Source organism: Podarcis gaigeae (assembly GCF_964106915.1).
Source record: "Podarcis gaigeae genome assembly, chromosome: 5".
NCBI lineage: Eukaryota > Metazoa > Chordata > Lepidosauria > Squamata > Lacertidae > Podarcis > Podarcis gaigeae.
In genome coordinates, this window is record NC_139681.1 from 90,290,221 (window position 1) to 90,307,996 (window position 17,776).

At 46.9% G+C, this 17,776-nt stretch overlaps 1 protein-coding gene across 2 annotated transcripts; it reads right to left on the minus strand.

The window, feature by feature from the left end:
- Positions 1–123: 123 nt before the first annotated feature.
- ZMAT3 (zinc finger matrin-type 3) lies at positions 124–17,482 on the minus strand. 2 transcript variants are annotated; one of them, XM_083739921.1, is made up of 7 exons: positions 16,360–17,482; positions 15,414–15,484; positions 12,805–13,133; positions 9,813–9,932; positions 5,934–6,100; positions 5,673–5,776; positions 124–734 (listed from the first exon to the last, which is right to left on the minus strand). In XM_083739921.1, the coding sequence occupies exons 3-7, from the start codon at positions 13,075–13,077 to the stop codon at positions 526–528; spliced, it is 873 nt and encodes a 290-aa protein (XP_083596047.1). In that variant the 5' UTR covers positions 13,078–13,133; positions 15,414–15,484; positions 16,360–17,482; the 3' UTR covers positions 124–525. The 2 variants fall into 2 exon arrangements, with proteins under 2 accessions (XP_083596047.1, XP_083596046.1); XM_083739920.1 differs by lacking the exon at positions 15,414–15,484 and having other exon boundaries at positions 16,360–17,481.
- Positions 17,483–17,776: the final 294 nt, after the last annotated feature.

Consider the following 17,776-nt stretch of genomic DNA (forward strand, 5'->3'; position numbering starts at 1 on the left):
AGACTTCAGAGAAGTGTGACTAGCCCAAGGGCACCCAGCAGCTGCATGGGGAGGAGCAGGGAATCAAACCCGGTTCACCGGATTACGAGTCTACCGCTCTTAACCACTACACCATGAGCGAAACTTGCGCCCTGCCTGTTTGTGGCTCCGGTGCTTCCAAGGCCAAGACTCATGCAAAGGGGAGGATAGGGGTAGGGGGAAGAAGGCAAGGTTGAGCCTTAACGAATGAGCAAACACAACACAGAGAACTTGGCACCCTGCAGCGCATACTCGTGTGCCAAGTGGCAGCGAAATTTGAAAAAACCCTTTTGCTTCACCTATTTCACCGCTGGCCTTGTAGGTGCTTTAAAACACAGAGAGAGAGAGGAAGAGAGAGCGCTGGAGAGCAGAACTCCTAAGGCACGGAGCAGAAAAAGCAAGGTGAATGGCAAGCAGCAGGCGAGAAAAGTTGCTCCCTCCATCAGGGCTGGCGGAAGGGGAGGGAGGGAGGGAGGAAGGATGGAGCCAGCGGGAATCGCCGTCTCATTAAACGTAGCCAAGGTTCTCCATCTCATTCTTGTAACGCTGCTCCGACACTTTGCTCTTGTGCTGCTTGCTCTCCAGGTGCTGCCGGAACTCGGCCTCCTCGCTGGCGCCAGCGTTGCACATGGAGCAGTAGAACTGGCCGCTGGGGGTGACGCACATGGCGAGGTCGCGCGGGATCCGCTGGCGGGAACGAGGGTTGAAATAAGGGCCTGCAGGAAGAGGGGAGGGAGCAGAAGGGAAAAGTCATTTATGTCCTGCCAGAGAGAGGTCTTAGGGCCCAGTTCACACTGGCCAAAAACCTAAGAAGAAGAAGAAGAAGAAGAAGAGGAGGAGGAGGAGGAGGAGGAGGAGTGTGGATTTGATATCCCACTTTATCACTCCCCTTCAGGAGTCTCAAAGTGGCTAACAAAATCCTTTCCCTTCCTCCCCTACAACAAACACTCTGTGAGGTGAGTGAGGCTGAGAGACTTCAGAGAAGTGTGACTGGCCCAAGGTCACCCAGCAGCTGCATGTGGAGGAGCGGGGAATCGAACCCAGTTCCCCAGATTACAAGTCTACCGTTCTTAACCACTACACCACACTGGCTCTTAGAAAAAGTCCAGCCACTGGATCAGGTCAAAGGCCCACCTGCATGGTGCAGCACCCTGTCCTCACCATACGTTGTTGATGCTGATTTATTAACCTTGTATACCGCCCTTCCTCAGTAGATCTCAAGGCAATTCACAACAGAAAAGTACAATACAAGAAACACAAAATCATAGAATCATAGACTTGGGATGGACCCCAAGGTCATGCAGACCAATTCTTACATTGGGCTTGGTCTATTCATTTTGCCGTTTGTCTTATGCATAGTGGGTTTTATGCATGTTTCACATCTGTCTGTGCACAACTAGTAGGCATGGACATAAATCAGGCATGTCCTGTGAGCAAGAAGACACTGTTTCAGCCTCCTTGAACTGCAAGAGGCCTCTATGCACGTAGGAAAAATTTCTGTGATACATTATGGCCTTCTGCAGTCTATGCGGCAGCTAGACAGGTGACTGGGAGCAGCCGACGAGACCATATAACACCGGTCCTGAAAGACCTACATTGGATCCCAGTATGTTTCCGAGCACAATTCAAAGTGTTGGTGCTGACCTTTAAAGCCCTATATGGCCTTGGCCCAGTATACCTGAAGGAGTGTCTCCACCCCCATCGTTTTGCCTGGACACTGGGGTCCAGCTCTGAGGGCCTTTTGGCGGTTCCCTCACTGCAAGAAATGAGGTTATAGGGAACCAGGCAGAGGGCCTTCTCAGTAGTGGCACTCGCCCTGCGGAACGCCCTTCCATCAGATGTCAAGGAAATAAACAACTATCTGACTTTTGGAAGACATCTCAAGGCAGCCCTGTTTATGGAGGTTTTTAATGTTTGATGTTTTATCGTGTTTTTAATATTCTGTTGGGAGCTGCCCAGGATGGCTGGGGAAACCCAGCCAGATGGGCAGTGTATAAATATATTAGTAGTAGTAGTAGTAGTAGTAGTAGTAGTAGTAGTATCTCATAGAATCACAGAACTGTAGAGACAGAAGGAATCTCAACTAAAGCATCTATGACAGACGGCCATCCAACCTGTTCTGACTTTAATTCTGCATTGGGTTGTATCCCATGTTAGTCCTACTCAAAGCAGACCCACTGAAAATAAAGGATATGAATAACTTAGGTCCATTCATTTCAGGGGCTCTATTCTTAGGGACATCACAGGGATGGTCCTAAAAGGTAGCCTGGAAGTCTCAAATAAATACATGCAATTAAAGCAAGATCACTCCAATGAGCTTAAAGCTTTCTAAACATATTTCAGTCTTGAGCAACCTAAGCACCTCTTGACCCACTCAAAACAAGTAAACAAACTGTCTCCTGGATTGTTTATTAAAAATTCCGCTCCGGAAATGCTGGAGGTGAAAAGGATTCCCATAGCAGATGGCCTTGGAGGGTGGCTAACCAGCTCTGTCTTTCTGGACGACGGCAGCACGAAGAGGATCCAGGAGTCAAATGACCTGGCCTGGAGCCAAGGAAACTGAGCAGAAAATTGCCCCTGCTCAGAGCAGCATCAGGGAAGGGCAGCTGGCAAATTAAGTTCTGGAGTGAGAAACCAAGGCTCACTAATAGGCAGACATACCCAAGCAAACTTTGGATGCTGTGAGGGCAAAGGAAGGCAGGCAGACAGGGGTCATGGGGAGAGAAAATCAGACAAATAAGTATTTAATGCTCATTTTCTGCAGCACCAACTGCCCAGGTTCTTAAGCTTTGGAAACCTCAGGACAAAGTCTTCGCAAAGCCAAAAGGCACAAGAATTTATTTATTTTTAAGAAATTATGAAAAGAAATACAAGACTCTGTCCTCTGCTACCTTCCCTGAGGAAGAACATTTGTTCTCTTTAGTGTTTTTCATGCGTTCCTACCCCAATTTCTCCCTGGCTCCCCACCACCAAGCCAACTCTCTTCCCCTCCCTCTTCCAAACTACCTCACAATGCCTGGGCAGCATTCATCGACCTTGGGACCAGGGATAGTATTGGACTACACCTCTGCACGGTGCAAGTCGCTTGTGAAGGAGCAAAAATCAGCACCGTGTAAGACAGGATCCTCCTGTGTGTGTGTGTATGCATACATGTGTGTGCCTGAAAACCTGCACACACCATCCTTTGTAAGGATCTGAAAACCCTTCAAATAATTACTTAGCCCACAACCAGCACCCATTGGGAACGAAGCAAGCTGCATTAGCCCCATGTCATGCTGGCTGTCGGTTTACCGCTTGCTTTTATTTTCAGAGGGGTAGCTGAGCGAGATCATGAACCAAGATCATGGCCACTGGTCCCATCACCTCCTGGCAAATAGAAGGGGAAGAAATGGAGGCAGTGAGAGATATTACCTTCTTGGGCTCCATGATCACTGCAGATGGTGACAGCAGTAAGAAAATTAAAAGATGCCTGCTTCTTGGGAGAAAAGCAATGACAAACCTAGACAGCATCTTAAAAAGCAGAGACATCACCTTGCCAACAAAGGCCTGTATAGTTAAAGCTATGGTTTTCGCAGTAGTGATGTATGGAAGTGAGAGCTGGACCAGAAAGAAGGCTGATTGCTGAAGAATTGATGCTTTTGAATTATGGTGCTGGAGAAGACTCTTTGAGAGTCCCATGGACTGCAAGAAAATCAAACCTATCCATTCTGAAGGAAATCAGCCCTGAGTGCTCACTGGAAGGACAGGTCCTGAAGCTGAGGCTCCAATACTTTGGCCACCTCATGAGAAGAGAAGACTCCCTGGAAAAGACCCTGATGTTGGGAAAGATGGAGGGCACAAGGAAAAGGGGACGACAGAAGACAAGATGGTTGGATAGTGTTCTTGAAGCTACCAGCATGAGTTTGACCAAACTGCGGGAGGCAGTGGAAGACAGGAGTGCCTGGCGTGCTCTGGTCCATGGGGTCACAAAGAGTCGGACACGACTAAACAACTAAAAAACAAAGCTGAGCGAGTCATCTCTTCGCTGCAGCCAAAACAATATACAACTGAGCCAGGGTGGACTAGGACCTGGGAGACCAGGGTTCAAATCCCCACTTGGCCACAAATTCCTCTGGGTGACCTTCAAGTCAGTCACTCTCTCAGCTTAACCTACCTCACAAGGTTGTTGTTAGGATTAAATGGGGGGGAGCAGAAATACCACCTCGAGCTCCTTGGAGGGAAAGAAGGACTAGAAATTAAGAAAGTAAACAAATAAACTTGATTGTGGCATAAACTTTAACCGTTCATGAATCTAGGGAACCAGGCAGAGGGCCTTCTTGGCAGAGGCAACCTCCCTGTGGAACACTCTTCCAACCAATGTCAAGGAGATAAAGAACTACATGACTTCTAGAAGACATCTGAAGGCAGCTCTGTATCGGGAATTTTTAAATGTTTGGTGTTTGATCATGTTTCTGTATATGCTGGAAGCTGCCCAGAGTGGCTGGGGCAACCCAGTCCGATGGGTGGGGTACTATTATCATCATCATCATCATCATCATCATTATTAGACTGTAACCCACCAAAGTTTATGTTGTAATGAATGTCAGCCTTTAAAGTGTCATCACAACAACAACAACTTAGCCTGACTCCTCCCTGAATTGTTTTGGGGATGAATCTGGGGTGCAGCATGGGATAAATTGCGGTGATCTGAGGGCCACAGGGCAGGTGGGAGGGGGCTCCCTGTCGGGATCTCTGCTCAGCCAAGCTGATAAAGCTCATCCTCCTCCGGCCGAACCTTCGGTGATTAATGACCTGAGCCTTTGATGAGGCCTCAGGCATATTCCCATCCAGCAGAGAATCCAGCAGCATGCGGAAGTGATGAGATTTATGGCTACATGGCTAAAGAGTTTTATTTCTCGCTATGCAGACAGAAAAGAAACATCCTCTCTCTATGAAAGCAGAGAACAACTGAACAACAAAGGAACAAAGGAACAGGAAACCAGTACGTAACATCCGGCTCCTGCCTTCCGTGAGACTTCCAATAGCCTGGGCTGTCTCTGGAATGTAAACAGAGTCTTGTGACTCCAAAAGCACTGCACTGTGGCAAACAGAAACTAACAGTCCCTGCCCAGCCCTATCATATTAGTAAACCTCCCACTTACTATGTCCCAGGCTACAGCTTCAGCTATGGATGTAGAACTGGTAATTGGCTGCAATGATTCTGGAATCACAAGGTCTCTCATCCCTAACCCGGCTCTGCTATCGCGCAAAAGGAGGTCTCTAGCTTCAGCTAGAAATAACATACACTGAATAGGGTGCAAAGTGTCAGTGTTTGAAAAAGAAAAGGTTCTGACCTCCTTTGACTCCTTCGCCTGGTCCTCAGACCTTAGTTGGCACAAAAGAGTCCTTGAGAAAGAGTATCTTTGCAGAGTATTGCTGCTTTTATTCTTAAAAGTCTTCTTATCCCACCACGACCGACAGCTTTATACATATTAATGCAACCAGCTTTCAACCATCCGACCAACCCAACCCACGCCACAAACAGACCATCAATGACCACCCTGTATACAAGCATATGTAGGTGAAAGGTTTCTTGAGTCATGCTGACTCAGTTTCTTTTTGTATTAAAGAAACAGCGGCTACTTTTTAGCCGCGACAGCAAATATGGGAAGTACCTGTGTTACTCTGGACGGCATAGACGTTTCGTCTGCTCTGCATCATCTTGTATTCGTTCCCTACTTTCCGCATCTTCCTTTTGCCCACCACTTCCGATGACTCCCTGGTGTTGTGAAGACATGAGGAAGAAGGAGGAGGAGGAGGAGCAGGGGTGTGGGAAGACAACGAGGAGATATATTTTACAGGTGTCACCGGACAAGGTTAGCAAAAGCCATTCCAATCACAACCCCTCACTCTCAAAGAAGTTCAGTAATACCTACGAGAATGTGTTGTTTTGAGCTTCAGCCAGGCGCAACCTCTTGGCGTGATTCTTCCCTTGGTAGTGAGCCTGGGCCACAGCCGGCGAGCTGAACGAAGCGTCACACAATTTGCAGTAGTCATTTTCCGTGGCCAGGATCACCCGCCCTCCTGGTTTTGAGGAAGCGCCCTGGTCAGAAAGGGGGGGCATTAAGGCACATCAACGTGGTTCGTTCTTCAAAACGGATGTTCTTGTACTTATTCATTCGGTTGGTGGGCATTCTCAGGGACTGGCTGCATGAAGAGCAGTGATTGGAGGCACCAGCCGGGGAACCCCCAGAGGAGGAAGGCTCAGAGTCAGGGGGTTGGTGGTGGGACATTTAGTAGAGGAGAAGATTGGTGGAGGGAGGAGGTGCCGGACACTGGAGGAGCAACAGGCTTAAGTGGGCAGAAGGAGTCAGTGACAGGGAGCAGTTCAGACTCCGAGGCTGAAGCAGATGAGGAGGGTTAAAAGACTGCTGAAGAATCCAGGGAGTCTCCCTCTCCTGCTGCAACATGTTCCCCTCCCGCCAGTCTCCCAAAATACACAGAATAATGAGGAGAGCTGAACAGAGGCCAGAGGTGCACAGACGTAGTTTGAGACTGCTTAGGAAACATCTGGGAGAGAAGGAGCCATAAGTACCCTCATTCCTGACAATTGCTCCATAAAGACCTACTGGGAAGTGTTGCTGAGCTATATGCTGTTTTGTCGGATAAAGAGTTAACTTCACTGATAACGGAGCCCTGTGTCTTTCGTACTGACCTGTGTCTGACTCTGGGCCTGACAGGTACAGAGTACAGGGACGTTTCAGTGGTGGCTCCACAACTGTGGAAATTGATTCCGTGCAATGTCAGCCAAGCCCCATTCCAAAGTCTATTTAAACAGGCCTTAACATCCTGCCCCTTAGCACAAGCCCCATCCCTCAGTACTTTTCAGTGAACCTCAACGACCTTTTTGCTTTGGCATTTAATGGCCAATTAAGACCCGGGCTACAGAAATGGTACTGTTGTCAATTTTGAAATATTACATTTATACTAGGTTGCAGTCATTGTACAGTCTATACTGGCTTCTAACAGTGTTTAGAAGGAAATGTAAATTTAAGTGGTTATAATATTGTTTTTTACTGCTTGTGTGTTGGTTGATCATTGGTGAACAACTCTGGTTGGCATTTTCTTTTGCCCTATACTTTTCTGCATTCACCCATAAGCATAAATGGTGCCCATAAAAATGAATGGCTCCCATTTATTTCTGTGTGATGGGAGAAAACAGTTGCAATCAGAGTGATCAACAGCTTTTACAGCAGGATCTAATAAAAAATTTTACATAAGAAATTGTCTCCCCCCAGTGGCTGACCTCATCAGCTACTGTAATCTTCACTCCCACCAAAACTGGTTTCCTTTAGCTCCTTTGGATCAATGGGTACGGTTAGCTAGGACTGGGGGAACGCACGCTGTCGCAACATCACAACACTTGGTGAGTGATTCTACATGTTCTGGAGGCAAGGGGGAAAACTTGACAGCAGGGTGTCATTTTTTGCAGCATCCCATATCACACGTAGCTGCCATGTTTGCACGCAACACCAAACCATAATTTAGCATTACATCGGTGAGTCCGGATGAGTTTCAGGCACCCATGTCTCTGGCTGGAAAATTTACCAGAATTTAACCTTGAAAGAATACTGGCTTTTCATTCCATTAGAGCCAGGGATCATGGTTTAAAACAAGGGGACAACGAGTGCAAAACCTCCCCCCCCCCTTGCACCATGGTCCTCATGAACTCCTCCATTTAAATTACATTGTCCTGGGAGGGCACCTTCCATGGATGCCAGTGGAATCTTCTCTACGGCCTCAGTCCAGTATACCTGGAGCATCTCCACCCCCATCGTTCTGCCCGGACACTGAGGTCCAGCTCCGAGGGCCTTCTGGCGGTTCCCTCACTGCGAGAAGCCAAGTTACAGGGAAGAAGGCAGAGGTCCTTCTCGGTAGTAGCACCCGACCTGTGGAACACCCTCCCACCAGATGTCAAAGGGAAAAACAGCTACTAGACTTTTAGAAGACATTTGAAGGCAGCCCTGTTTAGGGAAGCTTTTAATGTTTAATAGGCTATTGTATTTTAATATTCTGTTGAAAGCTGCCCAGAGTGGTAAATGATAAATTATTATTATTATACCAGAACGGCATAGCAGCTGTGGTCCAGATGAAAGAGGTAGCTCCCCCTGCATGCTCGACGGACCTTAATGCGTGGAAGTTGCATCAAGGAGGGTGTTCATCAGTGTAAGTCTTTCTGCTTGCCTATAATCTCCCCTCTCCTCCCATCGTGTGCTGTTCTGGGGGCTCCCCCGCTTCTTCAGAGAGGATTTGTGCAGGAGACATGTGGGGGGAGGAGAAAGGGAAGCCCCCTTTTGGTAGCAGGAGTCCTTGGCGCTGGCTTCTGCTAGCTGAACGGCACACATTTAATATATTATCTAGCTGTAATATTTATTCATGGGAGTCCGTGGGACACAGCAAGGAGAGAGTTTCCCCCATAATCACCCTGCTCCCAGGGTTTTCTTTGGAAAAGTAATTTGCTAGCATTTGAAGAACCCTGGGATATGAAACAAAATGTGCAGACACCGTTCTCATTTTTGCATGTGAAATTAGCCTCTACCCTCCCTTTTCAGAGTTCAATTTTGCTCCCCGCACTGGCAGATTTTGCTCTCTGCCCCCCCCCCCCATTACACCCATGTAATCCCACCCTGCTTTTTTGTAGGAAAACCAAAGCAGCTTTCAACAGAGCAGAGCAGAGCAATAAGTACCTTTTAAAAAATACATCATAAGGACACAAGATGAGCCCCATCTGGTTCAACATTCTGTTTTCACAGTGGGCAATGTGATACCCCCGGGGAAACCCACACGCAGGACCTGAGAGCAACAGCTTTCTTCCTTCCCGTGGCATCCAGCATGCGATATTCAGAGGCATGGCTGCTTTTGGCTGGGTGGAATGAGACACATGCATGCACAAAAGCACATGGCAAGTATACGTCCTTGTCTCATAGACACTGGCCAGGGAGTACATCCCCGCCAAACTCAGTGGAACGTACTTCGATGCCTCCCTTTCTATGGAGGCACAGATTGCAGCTATAACAAAGGCGGCATTTTTTCATCTCCGCCAAGCTAAGCAGTTGGCTGCTTACCTCTCTTGCCCTGACCTAGTCACTGTGATCCACGTGATGGTCACCTCCAGGCTTGATTATTGTAACTCACTCTACGCGGGGCTGCTCTTGAAACTGACCCAGAAACTCCAGCGGCTGCAGAATGCCGCGACGAGACTCCTCACAGGGTCCTCGCCGCGGGAGCGCATTCATCCGGTGCTATACCAGCTGCACTGGCTCCCAGAGGAGTACAGGTTTAAGGTGTTGGTTTTAATCTTTAAAGCCCTATACAGCCTAGGACCCTCGTATTTATGGGACCGCCTCTCCTGGTATGTCCAAGGACCTTACGGTCTGCAAATAACAACACCGTGAAGATTCCAGACCCCAGGGAGATTAGATTGGCCTCAACCAAAGCCAGGACCTTTTTGGTCGTGGCCCCGGCTTCGTGGAATGTTCTCTCACAAGAGACCAGGGCCCTGTGAGATTTGACATCCTTCCGCAGGGCCTGCAAAATGGAGCTGTTCCGCCAGGCTTTTGGTCAGGGTTCAGTCTGACTCATTCTCTCTTTGTATAAAAACAAGCAAGAAGGATGTTTCCCAGCCTGCTCATAGGTCCTTATAAGTGGAAACAGTTGGTTTCCACAAATAAAAATTTATTATTATTACTATTATTCTGTGTCAACATGCTGTGGAACGCACACCGCAAAGCAAAACCTCCATACAACTAACTCACCTGGAGTGGAAGGGAAACCACCGGTTGGGTGGCTGGCTCAAGGGAACTGCTCATCCTGGCAGGAGCTGGACAGCTGTTGGCAGCATAGTAATTCCGAAGTTTCTTACTATGGTTTTTACCCTGGAAAGAGAGCCTGTGTTAACAGCTTTCATGGGCAGCCATATAGCTGTGCGACAAGAAAATGCAACTGCAAAAGATTTATACGATCTGAGGAGAAGCCAGAGGATTAAGGCTTTCTGGGAGATGATCTATAATGAATTGAAGAAGGTACTTAAGTACACTTTCCCTAAGAAACCAGAGGCCTTTCTCCTAGGCATAGTTGGCCAATTGGTGTTAAAGAAAGACAGAACTTTCTTTATGTACGCTACAGCAGCAGCAAGAATACTCATCGCAAAGCACTGGAAGACACAAGATCTACCCACTCTGGAAGAATGGCAGATGCAAGTAATGGACTATATGGAAATGGCGGAAATGACTGGCAGAATCCGAGACCAGGGAGAAGAGTTGGTGGAAGAAGATTGGAGGAAATTTAAAATTTATTTACAGAAACATTGTAAAATTTTTGAATGTTGATGACATTGAAATGAACTGAAGTGGTTCTAGCAACAAGGCAAAAAATAAGATTGGATTGATAATAGATAAATTAATTGGATATGAATTTTCTGAACAATTTTTTAAAAGGGATACAAAAAAGGGAGGCGTGAGGAAGTCAGGAAAATAGGTGAATCAAAGATGAGAATTTAAAAAGAAGGATTTTTGTTTTTCTTTTTGTGTATTTTTTGTGTATTTTTGTGTTTTTCTTGTGTTTTTTCTTTTTTCTGTATGTTGTTACTCTTAAAACTTAATAAAATATTATTATTATTTTTAAAAAAGAAAATGCGGCTGCAGGTGGGGTTTACTGTGAAGGTCGATGCAATCCTCAACTGTCAATATTAATCAAAAGAGAGAGGAAAGGTTCTTTATCTTCATCCGCACAATGTGGCTGTCATCAGCGTTTTAGGATGCTTTCACAATAGGCAATCCTATTTTGTTTGTTCATTATAGTCCACCTTTCACCCAAGGAGCTCTAGGTGTTGTGAACTGCCCTGTAGGGCTGGGAAATATATCGCTATATGGTCCAAAACCAGTTTCAAGTCCATATCATGATATCAGTTCCATAGTTTGTGACTTGGCAATATATCACGAATCATGATGTGGGTGGGTGGGTATGCTGTACAAAAATCACAACACAGGGGAAACTGTGAAGCCAGCCAATGACTCTACATAGCTCCATCCTTATTTCAGACATTGTGATCTATCAATATATTGTGATGTTTAGCTGGTGATATATAACAAAGTTGAAAACCAGGTATTGCCCAGCGCTACTGCCCTGAAATTTATAGATGAAGGGTAACATACATATTTAATAACTACAGTGGTAAACCACTAGACAACATAACTAAAGTGGTAACCCAGGTTAAGAACTTAATTCATTCTGGAGGTCCGTTCTTAACCTGAAACTGTTCTTAACCTGAGGTACCACTTTAGCTAATGGGGCCTCCCACTGCTGCCACGCGATTTCTGTTCTCATCCGGAAGCAAAGTACTTAACCCGAGGTACTATTTCTGGGTTAGCAGAGTTTGTAACCTGAAGCGTCTGTAACCTGAAGTGTCTGTAACCTTACAACAACCCTGCAGGTAGGTTAGTCTGAGAGACAGTGACTGGCCCAAGGTCACCAAGCACGTTTCAAACAACCCTCTAACTACTAAAGGTAAAGGGACCCCTGACCATTAGGTCCAGTCACGGACGACTCTGGGTTGCGACACTCATCTCACTTTACTGGCCGAGGGAGCCAGTGTACAGCTTCTGGGTCATGTGGCCAGCATGACTAAGCCGCTTCTGGTGAACCAGAGCAGTGCACGGAAACACGGTTTACCTTCCCGCCGCAGTGGTACCTATTTATCTACTTGCACTTTGATGTGCTTTCGAACTGCTAGGTTGGCAGGAGCAGGGACCGAGCAACGGGAGCTCACCCCATCATGGGGATTCGAACCGCCAACCTTCTGATCGAAAAGCCCTAGGCTCTGTGGATTAACCCACAGCGTCACTTGCCTCTAACTACTATACCACACTTAATTTACTGGGGACAGAATACGTGTGTGTGTGTGAGAGAGAGAGAGAGAGAGAGAGAGAGAGAGAGAAGAGAGAGAGAGAGAGAGAGAGAGAGAGAGAGAGAGAGAGAGAGAAACTGGTTGAACAAACAGCCTCCATTGGTCATGTAAAACGTCAAACACACTGCAATTGTAGTTTTCAGTCACAGAAAAATCCCATCTCATTTTGCACATTTTAACACTCAAGATATACCCAACATGTTTCTGTCAAGATGCCTCACATTGTGCAATAATGCATCTGTACACACAACCTCTTTTTGGGTGTTTCCTTTTATGCTCTGCAACTGACTGCGGAGGTCAGCAGTACAGTGGTACCTTGGGTTAAGTACTTAATTCGTTCTGGAGGTCTGTTCTTAACCTGAAACTGAGCTAAGTTAGACAGGAGGGCGGAGCAACCCACCTGGCCATCACCTGACATCACAGTGTCACCAGGTGAACTTTTCCACCCTTCCTAAGTGCTGTGTCCCCACCTCCATCATTCAGCCTGGACACTGAGGTCCAGCTGTGAGGGCCTTCTGGTGGTTCCCTCGCTGCAAGAAGTGAGGATACAGGGAAGCAGGCAGAGGGCCTTCTTGGGAGTGGTGCCTGCCCTGTGGAACGCCCTCCCAGCAGATGTCAAGCAGATAAACAACTATAGGCCTTTTAGAAGACATCTGAAGACAGCCCTGTATAGGGAAATTTTTGATGTTTGACGTTTTATTATGCCTTTATATTTGTTGGAAGCTGCCCAGAGTGGCTGGGGTACAAATAATAAAATTATTATTATTATTATTATTATTATTATTATTATTATTATTATTATTATTGGTGTGCAGTGCTGGTGTTCACAGCTTCCTCCTCACCTGGTAATGAGCCTGGGCTTGCTGTGCAGAATTCAGCGTGACGTTACAAAGCCTGCAGCACAAAGGCTTACAAAGTTCCTCCAACACAGGGTCCTGCTCCACCCCTGTAGCAAGTTCCTCATCTTGTGCAAGTGGCAAGGACGGCCCCAGTCCGAGAGGTTTCTGTGGGGATAGTCGCAAGTTGGCTGCAGGCCTGGCGCCCACTGACATAGGAAGCGATGGGAGCTTCTCAGGAGGAGCAGGAGGAAATCCAGCTTGCTGCAAGAGGATCATTTGTCGAGAGAACTTCTGGCATCGCTTCCTTTGATGACAGGAGACCAACGTCGGCTCTGGACCAGAAACATAGAGAAGTTCCACTAAGACAGGAGGATCCAACAGTAGGGTGCAATTTAAGGGGGTGAAATTTAATTTCCTGCCAATTTCTTTAGTGAGGGGTCATAAAGATGTGGTTTTGGGAAGAATTCAAATCTGCTATTATCTTTCTAAGGGCATCATTTAGCTTGGTAAGACTCTGTTTGATGAAGAATCACATAAACTGCTTTCAGAGAACCAAAAAATTATAACTTTATCTTCTGAAAATGTCAGGTAATGCATAATACTACTAATAATAATAATAATAAACTAACTTGGTAAGACACAAGATCTACCCACCCGGGAAGAATGGCAGATGAAGGTGATGGACTACATGGGACTGGCGGAAATGACCGGCAGAATCCGAGACCAGGGAGAAGAGTCGGTGGAGGAAGATTGGAAGAAATTTAAAGACTATCTACAGAAATATTGTAAAATTAATGAATGTTAGAAGGATGTTGGAATGAAGTTATGTGGTTTTAGCAGAAATGTTATAAAGGTTTAGGAAAAAACGGACTGTTAATTGGTGAAAGGAGGGAAAGTAAAGTTACATTATATTAAGATAAATTACAGGACAAAAATTGGAAAAGATGGAAAGGATTTGCTGAAACAATTCAAAGGTGTCATGGGCTTTGAAGACACCCGAAAGGGAGAAACGTGCTAGGAGGAAGGCACGCTTGGCAAATCCACACTGCGATTAACTCCTGCCAGAAACCAATGTCCCCACTGTGGAAGGACGTGTGGATCCAGAATTGGCTTCCACAGTCACTTAGGGACTCACTGTTAAAACCGTGTTTATGGAAGACAATCTTACTCGGCTACGAGTGATCACCAAAGAAGAAGATACTGTCCACTCCAGGTAGCTTCCAGCACATATAAAAGCATAATAAGATGTCAAACATTTTTTAAAAAAATCTCTACAGGGCTACCTTCAGATGTCTTCTAAATGTTGTATACACTGGTACCTTGGGTTAAGAACTTAATTCATTCCGGAGATCCATTCTTAACCTGAAACTGTTCTTAACCTGAAGCACCACTTTAGATAATGGGGCCTCCCGCTGCCGCCGCGCCGCAAGTGCACGATTTCTGTTCTCATCCTGAAGCAAAGTTCTTAACCCAAGGTACTATTTCTGGGTTAGCGGAGTCTGTAACCTGAAGCATATGTAGCCTGAAGCGTATGTAACCCGAGGTACCAGTGTAGTTATTTATCTCATTGACATCTGAAGGGAGGGCATTCCACAGGGCGGGTGCCACTACCGAGAAGGCCCTCTACTTGGTTCCCTGTAACTTCACTTCTCACAGTGAGGGAACCGCCAGAAGGCCCTCAGAGCTGGACTTCTTTGCCCAGGCTGAACTATGGGGGTGGAGATGTACAGGGCCGAGGCCATATAGGGCTTTAAAGGTCAGCATCTTTGAATTGTTCTGAGAGCCAATGATGCCCTGATCATCAATGAATTCATCTAATCTTCCTCTAGAGCCCTGCCTCTTGTGGGAGCTGCCTCCAGAGTTTAACTATATGCTGGGTGAAGCTCATACCCTCCAACATTTCTCCAGTGAAAATAGGGATGTCCTATTCAATAATAATAATAATAATATTTATACCCCAGCAATCAGACTGGGTTGCCACAGCTACTTTGGGTGGCTTCCAACATATATATAAACGTAATAAAACATTAAACATTTAAAAACTTCCCGATACAGGGCTGCCTTCAGATGTCTTCTAAAGGCTATATATCTTCTTATCTTCTTGGCTCGGGGGTCGAACAACTCCACACCCTCCAACATTTCTCTGATGAAAATAGGGACGTGCTCAGGGAAAGCAGGACATTCCAAGATCAAATGAGAAACCAGGATGGCTTCTGTTTATCCAGGACTGTCCCTGGAAAATAGAAACACTGGGAGGGTCTGCAAGTTTTGTGAACCTATGTGCTATGCACAGCACAAGCTCTGCATGCAAAAGGTCCCAAGTTCAATCCCAAGTGTCTCCAGGTAGGCCTGGCAGGGATGCCCTGTCTGAAACCCTGGAGAGCTGCTGCCAGTCAGTGTTGTCAACCTTGAGCTAGATGGGCCAATGATGTGACTCAATATTAGGCAGCTTTCTATGTAAAAGCTATTTGGCCAGTGAAATGCAACCTTTAGCTTTTAACTAGAAATACAAACTATCCTGCAGAGGCACAGCAATATCTACCTGCTTTTTAATATTTTCCTCACCTCTATGCTAAAGCAGCCAGAAACAAACTTGAAAACCTAACTATTACCTCGTTCAACTGCCGGAGCAAAGAGGGCACCTCAAATTATCCAGGAGCTCTGACCGGTGACATCATCACTCCTGCTCTGGAAAAAAAAAGTCTTAAGGCTTTGATCCCCTGCATCCCCCCACTACTACACTGCTGATTAAAACCTGCAGTATTAAAAAATGCAAACTAAAACAAAGATATAGATGGGCACAAGGAGAATCCTGTCTTGTAGACCTTCCCCCAACATGCTTCTGGTGGCTAATAAATTGAGGAAATGCATGAGGGAACATGGGCAAATGATGGAAGCAGTGGAGATTATCCAGAGATGCAAACGTGACTCATTGCTGTGCTTAAAGCCAGCATTCAAGGGTTGGTTTGGCCCACAGATTCGTTGAACAGGTTCCCCCTTGTGTAAAATACACAATATCCTCAGTTCCCCCTTGTGTAAAATACAAAGGATGCAACACCGGGAGGTCATATAACTAAAATGTTATATGCATTTATTACCCTTATTAAAACGTGGGATTTGCACTTGAGGTGATAAGTCATTCGCTTAGGGGGGGGGGGCTTTTTTAAAGGCAAATTCCTGGAGGATAAGACTTTGCCTGTTGCTGGCTGTGACAGAGATAGTGCATGCTTCTAACTGCCATCATCATACTCAGCTTGCAAGTGCAGGATCTGGCTATCTGAAGGCGTATTAGTGGTGCTATAGATCACACACCCAACACCAGGCACACACAGTATCCGATGCGATGCATTGCAAAGAAAACAAACCCACCCCCCTTTGCAAAATGCCCCTAAAGAAGTGTGCAATGAAGCTGAATGAAGCCACGCACAGCCCTGTCCGCACGCTAGTCAACCCCAGTTTGTCAAATGGGGCACGTAGGGTCGCAGCTGCTCTTAGACGCCGGTTCCCCGGCTATTCTATTCCAGGCACATCGAGACGAGGACATGACGATGGACCTACCGGCTTCGCGAAGGCTGGTGGTGGAAGGAAAAGAGAACGATTCACAGGAGGCTCCTGCAAGGATTTTCCCGGAGGTGGAGCCGGCCAGGCGCGCGCCGCATCCCTGAGCTTGGGATCTTGGAGAGCTTTCGTGGCGCCTCTTTTATAACTTAAAAAAAGCCAGGTCTAAAGGGGCTACGAAGAGAACCGGTGGAGGGGCGAGAAAGCCGGTGGAGTGGGGGGGGGGAGCAGTATAACCGGACACAGATGGAAACAGCTGCAGGAAGTGACTGCAGAGCAAAGCGGGGAGGGGAGGAGACTTGGGAAAACTGCCCTGTCACGTCTCTCCCTGGGATCATGAGTCTCTCCATGCGCAAGAGAGCAGCTGAGAGGATGCGCTCTGCTCCTCGGTCGCGTCTGTGCAGCCGGTTGCTCTCCCGTTTGGACCTTGAGAACCAGCAGCCGCTAAGCAAAGCCCGGGCGGAGCGTGCAAACTTCCCGGCTTAATAGCTGGGCTGCGGGCCGCTCCCGGGGACCTGCTGCCGGCGCTTCTCCCGCTTACTGGGGAGCAAAAGCTAAGGAGGCTTCCGCGGCGGCGGAGCGGTAGAGACCCAAGGGTTGGCCGCGTCGCATCTGCGCGGTCCTAGAGGTATCTCCTGAGAAGGGAGCCCGCTGACTTCCGAGGCATAGGATGATGACCCAATCCTGTGCATATTTACTCGGGAGCAAACCCGTTGGGAATTTGCTCCCCCAAAATTATGGGCGCGCAGGACTGTGCAGCTGCGCCGGGTAATGCTGTGCGTTTTTACGCAGGAGTTCAGTGGGGCTCGCTCGTTTCTCAGTAAGAGTAGTGGCGTTGAGTTGCTGCTAAGGCTGTAAGCCTCACTGCTTCCCTTTGTGTAAGCCCCATTGAATTCAGTGGGGTAACTGAATAGGCCTGCAGGATTGTGTTTATAATAACTCAACAACCTCAGATATGCAGATGACACACCCTTGATGGCAGAAAGTGAGGAGGAATTAAAGAACCTTTTAATGAGGGTGAAAGAAGAGAGTGCAAAATATGGTCTGAAGCTCAACATCAAAAATTTGAAGATCATGGCCACTGGTCCCATCACCTCCTGGCAAATAGAAGGGAAGGAAATGGAGGCAGCGAGAGATTTTACTTTCTTGGACTCCATGATCACTGCAGATGGTGACAGCAGTCACGAAATTAAAAGACGCTGGCTTCTTGGGAGGAAAGCAATGACAAACCTAGACAGCATCTTAAAAAGCAGAGACATCACCTTGCCAAAAAAGGTCCGTATAGTTAAAGCTATGGTTTTCCCAGTAGTGATATATGGAAGTGAGAGCTGGATCATCAAGAAGGCTGATCACCGAAGAATTGATGCTTTTGAATTATGGTGCTGGAGGAGACTCTTGAGACTCCTATGGACTGCAA

Excerpts from the sequence above, each read along its gene's own strand:
- ZMAT3 (XM_083739921.1), bottom strand. The coding sequence starts at position 13,077 with ATGATCCTCTTGCAGCAAGCTGGATTTCCTCCTGCTCCTCCTGAGAAG. Across the intron at positions 6,101-9,812 it reads TGGTTTCCCTTCCACTCCAG|GGCGCTTCCTCAAAACCAGG; the intron begins GTGAGTTAGTTG and ends CTTTCTGACCAG. Across the intron at positions 735-5,672 it reads TGCCGTCCAGAGTAACACAG|GCCCTTATTTCAACCCTCGT; the intron begins GTACTTCCCATA and ends CTCTTCCTGCAG.